We start from the raw sequence: 7,945 nt of genomic DNA, 5'->3' as shown, positions 1-7,945 counted from the left end.
GCTTTGCCATCACAATGAATGTGTGTGAAAGGGTGAATGTGGCACGTAGTGTAAAAGCGCTTTGAGCGGTCGGAAGACCATAAAGGCGCTATACAAGTACAGGTCCATTTACCATTTACTATTCTCCATATATGCTTTCTAATGTCTTTCATGCTACATGTACCAGGGAGTTAAAGTGTCTGTCCCTCTTCTGTTCCACTGTAGGTCATTGGGGAGGCAATCAAGGCGTACCCCAACGAGCTGAGGATCAACTGGGTGCGTGCTTGGCCAGGCCAGACGGTACTCTGCGTCTCACAAGTCTACTGGACAAAGGATATTCATGAAGCCATTAAATCAGGCCAGAAGGTAAACAAGTGTCTGCAAACATGCATTTTGTATCCTGAATTACAGTTTACATATATACATATATATATATATACACATAAGTGATCCCAGGCAACATATATATATATATATATATATGTGTGTATATGTGTACATATTTTAAAATGTGTGTATACATATATATACATATATATACATACACACACACACACACACACACACATATATATATATATATATATGTTGCCTGGGATATTTCATACAGAAGCTCACACTTGTGCCTCTCATTATTGTCATTATATCTGAGTTACAGCATCTCAGCATCTCTTTTTCAAAAAAATAAATCCATGTCTTTGAAAAACAAAACACTTACTGCTGTTTTGAAGGTATTTCAGGAATCCTCAAAGACACTTTTGGATAGAAAAATAGCCCATCCACATGTACTACTTTAACATTTTGGTTCAAGTCATCCAAATCATTCTTAAACATCTTTTTACTGTGCGACAGACTTTAATATTTAGAGATAGACATAATTGCATACTTTATTTTGTTAGTAATGCAAGCAAGCCAGTGTGTTATGTTCTGAAGTACCATGATGTCTGTATCAAAGCTGTAACTATGGCAACATATGCTGTGGAGTATGCCGTGTCAGACAGAGCACGAGAAACAGCTTCAACAAAATATTTTCAAAAGTTCTCAACATTGGTCAACAAAGTGTGATCACTCATAGATAAACTGTAAGACAGACAGAGAACCTTTCAGTGAATGTGTTACAGTAATGACTTACTTGGTGGCACAATCATCTAATTCAAAACAGTTCAGCTTTAAACACAGAGGTGTTCATGGGAACAGCTGGTGTGAATGATAATTACTTTATTAAACCCGTCACATCAAATAAAGAGCACCTATCTCTCTTAAGCTGACACATCTTATTTAACTCATGTAGCCAGCAGATGTCTGCGGCATAACGCTGTTTTTATAAAGTTGGACTTGAAAAGCCGTTTGTATCACAGCTTATGTGTTGTTGTGTTTTAAATATCCTTCAAGAGACATTTACCTCAGAAGGTGAAGCTCATGCCTCAGTACCTATAAAAGAAAGTGTAGTGTTTTCTCTCATGGACATCTTGACAGTGATGGACTTAGTAGTTGTTGCAGGGGTCAAACTTGTGACCTTCAGTTTATAGATGGGGTCTTGATATCATCCTCTCTCTGCCTTGATAAATGCCAGCGTGCTCTGCCTTCTATTTAATCATGCCTCTCTCCCTTTAGGCCTTAGACGCTTACCTGGAGCAGAACAACAGACAGATCGACGACATTGTGGGACTCGTACGTGGCAAGCTATCCAAGCAGAACCGAGTGACCCTCGGTGCCCTCGTTGTGTTGGACGTCCATGCCAGGGACGTGCTTGCCACACTGGTGCAAAAAGGGATACGTGATGAAAATGACTTTGAGTGGCTTAGCCAACTGCGCTACTACTGGGTGGTATGTAAAAGGAGCAGATTCATTTCATATTAATGCATACTCAGTGACTGACCTCTGAACTCTGATCACACCCTGTGCAGGAGAACCACCTCCAGACCAAGATGATCAATGCCGGTTTGCCTTATGGTTACGAATACCTGGGCAACACTCCACGTCTGGTCATTACTCCACTCACTGACCGCTGCTACCGGTAAAGCGTTCACACAAGCACCCTGAACAGTTCACCGTCTGTAACGTTTATTTGTCAGTGATGCTTGCAGCTTCAATCTTGTCTGAAGCCTAATTACTCTACAAAACCCCAGTTGGAGACAACTACTAATATCCCAAACTATGAACCAATCTCCTACCTTATTATTCTGTCGAGCTACTCGGGCAGTTTGCCAAGTTTTTAAAGATTACTGCTTACAGTTTATATATTTATTATAAGCTGAATCCATAAATCAATCAAAACACATCCTAATCCCATTAATATTAATAATGTATTCTTGCACTGATTGAAGACTTTAGTCCTAATAGCGGAGGAGAACATGTATGAAGAATAGTTAAGAAATAAGGTTTACATACAAACAAAAAAACAACATAATTGGGTAACCATGATCATATTGGGACAGTGACAGTATGCAGCACCGTGCAGACATTTTGTTAAGTTATGTTATTTTGAATCCTTAGCAACAAACACTTCCTCAGTTGACTAATAAACTGTTGCAGTGCAGAAACTGCCCACATATGATGATCCAGTGTGTCTGAAAGCACTCTGCCACCTTCCATAACACAGCCTCCCTGCTGTGAAGCTCTCCGTCATCTTACTAAATGTTTTGTCAGCGAGCTGGAGTAGACTCACTTTGACACGTTTCTGTGGATGGAAATGTATGCACATAGTCCAGTGAGGAAACACATAATCACATGAATCACTGACCGGCCATAAGGTGAGTTTTCTCCCCTGTCTGTTCCTCTTACTTCAGCACTTTGTTTGGCGCTCTCCACCTCCACTTGGGAGGGGCCCCTGAGGGCCCGGCTGGCACAGGAAAGACAGAGACAACCAAAGACTTGGCCAAAGCTGTAGCCAAGCAGTGTGTGGTCTTCAACTGCTCCGATGGACTGGACTACATTGCTCTGGGCAAGTTCTTCAAAGTGAGAACATTTCTTCTACCATAAGTTAAAATGACTAGAATCTTCTTACTTTCTTTCTAAACTTTAACTGTCACACACAGTTGTGAAAGTACATATAACACTAACAAACCAGGTTTAAACCAGGCATGTAGAAGAAATATTTCACCTCTGATAGTTAATCAGAAGTAGATATTCCCAGGTTCTGTTGCCCCCGTCTTCCAGAAATGTGCTGGAACAGATACTTCCACCTTTGAATATACTGCTAACATAACTATCAGCACTTCAAACAGTCAGATAATAGAAAGTGACACAGGGGCTTTAAGTCCCTCCTGTACTTATTTCCTCCTGTCACAGAATAGCATCCAGACATTTAAATTTCCATGTATACACACTACAACCTATCCAAATATAACGCAGTGCTTGCTTGCCTAGCATTATGCAAATATATGAAATATGATAAAGCGATATATAAATAAAAATATATAAAATACATACAGTCCAATTACACAGGTACAATGCTCCCATAACAATCCAACTTTTGTTTAGAAAGAAATTGCCTACCTTACTGTATGTCCTCCCACTTGCCATACTGAAATATGTGTGTGTGTGTGATGTGTGTGTGTGTGTGTGTGTGTGTGTGTGTGTGTCCAGGGCCTTTTGTCGTGCGGAGCTTGGGCCTGCTTTGATGAGTTTAACCGCATTGACTTGGAGGTGCTGTCTGTGGTGGCTCAACAGATTCTCACCATACAGAGAGGTTTGGGCTGTTTTTTTTTTCTTTTTTGACTTTCTGCTTTTTCCCTTTGATCTCTGCATAAGTTGGCAGTGTACCAGGAACAAGTTTGGCATATTCTCACCAGTTAAAAAAAGCAGGTTTTCACTACAAAGAGATGCAACACGGAGCTAAGGCAATTTGTGTGGGCTGGCCAGCAGAACTTCAAGCATAACTTTGTTCGGTGCAGCTCAGCAGTGTGTCCTGTGTGTGCTACGGGCGTCAAGTGACTTTCACTATAAGATGCAGGAGCCAAACGGGTATACGGATTCTTTCTCAGCTCAAAACTAAAGTTTGAAAATGCTAATATGTTTCTGTTACTTACCTGCTTATACAGTAAAACAAATTCTCATAGCTGTTTTTAAACCTGGAGTTTCTTCTAATTCAAATGTTGTAAGTTGAGCAGGTTTTAAAGCCTTGAAGCCTGTGGTTAATTGCTAGTTTAACGATAAGTAACCATAAGTGTTACGGCGTGCATTTGTATTTATGTGCATCCGAATAAAGACCTGCCCACATTGATTGATGTGTAGCCTCTTCTCTTCAACTGTCTTCATCAGAGTCAAAAGACATAAAGCACAAGTTGACACATACTATAAACTGTATCTGAATGCATCTGTGTGTCCAGGAATTGCAGCCCATGCTGAGTTGCTGATGTTTGAAGGCACAGAGCTAAGACTGAACCCTTCCTGTGCTGTGTTCATTACCATGAATCCCGGCTACGCTGGACGCTCTGAGCTACCCGACAACCTCAAGGTACAGTATCAGCTTCTCAGCCAGTGTTTTCTATTTTAATGCAGGCATCAGAATACACAATTTTACAACTATAATATGTTCAATAAATAAAAAAGTGTCTCTTTCCACCAGGCTCTGTTCAGGACTGTGGCTATGATGGTCCCGGACTATGCAATGATCGCAGAGATTGTGCTCTACTCGTGTGGCTTTGTGACTGCTCGGCCCCTGTCAGTGAAGATCGTGGCCACTTATCGACTCTGTTCGGAGCAGCTTTCCTCTCAGCATCACTACGACTATGGGATGAGGGCAGTCAAGTCTGTGCTGACTGCTGCTGGAAACCTCAAAGTAATTAAATTTAATATGAGGAAAACGTTTTTTACCTGAATATTTTCCCACAAGATAATTTCCGTGTCAGTTACGCAACGCATATGTAGCTTACGTTATGCTTAATAACTGTTATTGTGACAGTTTAGAAAGATTTTCATGGTGATTTCTTTTAGTGAAATCACATTTTAATGAAGTAGAACCATCTTTGATCTCTGAACTAAACGACAAGTGGGGGGAAAGAGTGCCTAATTGGGGTGCAACAGTTTCTCAACTCTTGCTCATTCTGTGTTGATGAAAGTAGGGCTCAGCAAGTTAAAAGGCAAACATGCACATAGCTGAGTTTAATGTCTTGCAAGGAACAGTTTTAATTCAGAGGAAGCATTTCGTTTATTTTAAGTAGGGTTGGGTTACATATTGGTAAACAAAGACACTAAGCCTGTTTGTTTCTTTTTTCTCTCATTGTCTGACTTTTTTTTTTACATTTTCTCATCTCCTTTTCTCCTCTTCTTCATTTCTTGCACCACAGCTCACTTTTCCAGAGGAGAACGAAGACACCCTGTTGCTGAGATCCATTATTGATGTCAATCTGCCCAAGTTCCTGTCCCATGATCTGAAGCTATTTGCGGTGCGATAGAGTTGAGCTCCTCCTGTCTCGATTAATGGAGCGATACACATTCAGTGATGTCAGCCCGTGTTAATTCCAGTCAGTTCCTTTGGAACCACAATGCACATGGACAACTTAAGTCTGTTTGACCCCAGTTCACTGGAGTATGTGTGTGTGTGTGTGGTTGTTTACGCTGAGTTTCTGAATATCTGTATGTGTCCATCATTTGTCTAACTATCCTCATCCCTCACATTTCAAGGTGAACGTGTGTGTTTGCATGTGAGTAAGCTTGTGTGTTTCCATTGTATGTGTATATTTAAAACTGTGTTTAAGTTTTAAGTATCTATTAAGTATCTGTGTTCTCTCCTTCAACTCCAAAACTACTGGCTCATTTGCCTTTGCCTTTCCATCTTAGGGTATCACCTCTGACCTCTTCCCGGGGGTTGAGCTTCCTAAACGCGACTACCGCATCCTGCTGGAGGCCATTGAGGAAAACTGCCAGCGCATGAACCTGCAAGTCACCGATTTCTTTGTCGAGAAAATCCTGCAGATCTTTGAGATGATGATTGTGAGGCATGGTTTCATGCTGGTGGGTGAGCCCTTCGGAGGCAAGACCAGCGCCTATCGTGTGCTGGCAGCAGCCCTTTATGACGTCTGTGAAAAGGTACAATGTCCTGTTTAAATCTAGCTGGTAGGCTGTAGAGGAAGGTGGGTGTTGTGCTCTTTATCTGTTGAGACTACAAGAAATAAAAGTTGTGTATGCTAAACGTGATGGTTGGTAGAATTACAAAAGAACTGATTTAAAATTACTGCAACAGAAGCTTAGAAAAAGTGCACATTAGTTTGCAGGTTGTCAACCTACTATATTTCATGACTCCCTATGTGGCAAGTTTTGATCAATAGCTGTTGTAAAATACTTCTTTTTTGTATTCCCCTAGTTGTCCTTGAGGTTGAACGTATTTATTATGTTCCTGTCAGGTGTTAACCTTATCAATTTGTCAGAAGGTTTTGAAAAAGAAGCCTAATTTTCAGATGGTTAGCCATGCATTTTTAATTGTATTTTATTCCAAATGTTGATGGAATTAACTGAGTCCTTGGGACATGAACCTGCTCAGTCAGTAAAAAAATATATAAACCTTCATGTCGAGTAAAAATATGTGTTACACTCAATATCCAAGGCTTATCTGAGCTACATGTTTGTCCCAAGTAAACACATCCATCCAATTTGTCAGAGCTGTAGTCTTTGTTTAGTAGTTATCGATCTCACAGAGAAGAGCAGAGCTGGCTTGTTGTATTTACATGGCTGAGAGGGCTGAGAGGCATCCCACCAAGGAGACAGATGAAGGCCTGCTGATGGAGCGCTCGGGAATGCCACATTTATCATCGTCATCCTTGTTGCTGCACATCCACTGATCATGTCCAACCTCCCCCCCTCCCCTTGCTCTGCTTTTTGTTTTAGTTTTTTTCAGTAGCTCACTTTTCTCATTGTTTTTAACTCAAAGTGACACCTTGTCTGGATAGCCGTTTGTTGGTGTTTTTGCTTCTCATCCTCAGTTAGCAGAAGTCCTGTCGTACAAAAACTAATCTTCTAAGCATTTTATGAGTCTTGGCAGAGACAAGTTGGTCAAATGAGATACATGTAACGCTCATTTCTGCTGTTCTTTTCAGGAGTGTATCTATATACTATTAATGTATGTGTATATGTACAGATCTATTTATTATTCGTCTGTGCGTTTCTTTTTCTCGAGTTTATGTTTGTATTTATCTCCTTGTCCATTGTGTGTGGCTGTTCCACCAGGGTTTGATGGATGAGAACCAGGTACAGATCACAGTTATCAATCCCAAATCCATCACCATGGGCCAGCTGTACGGCCAGTTTGATCCTGTCTCTCATGAGTGGTCTGATGGCATCCTTGCCGTCAGCTACCGATCCTTCGCTGCCTCTCAGGTACGACGGCTGCGCTCACTGAATACAGAATTAAGGGAGAAAAAAATACTCTTGACACTCAGAGGCAAGTTTTTTAATTCTTTAATTATGTGTTTTTTATGGACGCAATAAAGACTTTTTATCGAAAATTATTTAACAGGTAATCAAACCGAAAGCAAATGCACTGTTGCTATGGTTACCTGTTATTTACTATACTAGAGACAGTTAAGAAGAGTTTTTAATGAACTCCTGCCTGTCAGTCAGAAACAAATATTTTGTGTTGCCTTCGTATAAAAATGTAAACATTGTTCTGCGTTTCTTATTGTGGAACTCAAAAGCTGAAAGCCTTCTTGATGTTTATCAGAGTCGCTCTCTCAGTCATAATGGAACGTGGGAAATCCACATCATTTATCCTTGTGGAGATGCCACACCTCCTGGTGGATGAGGACATGGCTGAGGAAGTTGCCTTGCTCTCGGTATCCTCACACAGACTTCTCAAGGTCATCGATTGAGTCTGGGAAACTCCTGTGTTTAAACAGGCTGCCAAAAATACACACAGAGCTGGGATTAGCTCTAAGATCTTATATTTTGTACTGTGCTGTAGTCACATGTCCCACCTGTGCTAACAGAGACTGATACTGTATGTTTACTCTCTGTTAGTTTCAGTCAG

At 40.8% G+C, this 7,945-nt stretch overlaps 1 protein-coding gene across 1 annotated transcript in view; it reads left to right on the top strand.

The window, feature by feature from the left end:
- dnah7 (dynein, axonemal, heavy chain 7) overlaps positions 1-7,945 on the top strand; it is a 63,779-nt gene that overhangs the window by 17,823 nt on the left and 38,011 nt on the right. The window contains exons 22-31 of the mRNA XM_035676793.1: positions 205-345; positions 1,594-1,806; positions 1,887-1,996; positions 2,769-2,937; positions 3,568-3,670; positions 4,311-4,438; positions 4,550-4,762; positions 5,271-5,369; positions 5,764-6,012; positions 7,147-7,296. Of these exons, the coding sequence (XP_035532686.1) occupies positions 205-345; positions 1,594-1,806; positions 1,887-1,996; positions 2,769-2,937; positions 3,568-3,670; positions 4,311-4,438; positions 4,550-4,762; positions 5,271-5,369; positions 5,764-6,012; positions 7,147-7,296 (1,575 nt within the window). The remainder of the gene's footprint in view (positions 1-204; positions 346-1,593; positions 1,807-1,886; positions 1,997-2,768; positions 2,938-3,567; positions 3,671-4,310; positions 4,439-4,549; positions 4,763-5,270; positions 5,370-5,763; positions 6,013-7,146; positions 7,297-7,945) is intronic.

Source organism: Morone saxatilis, unplaced genomic scaffold (genome assembly GCF_004916995.1).
Source record: "Morone saxatilis isolate NCDOM2014 unplaced genomic scaffold, NCSU_SB_2.0 Contig5, whole genome shotgun sequence".
Lineage (NCBI taxonomy): Eukaryota > Metazoa > Chordata > Actinopteri > Moronidae > Morone > Morone saxatilis.
Note: the sequence above shows the minus strand (reverse complement) of the source record. Positions and strands in the feature narration are given on the sequence as shown.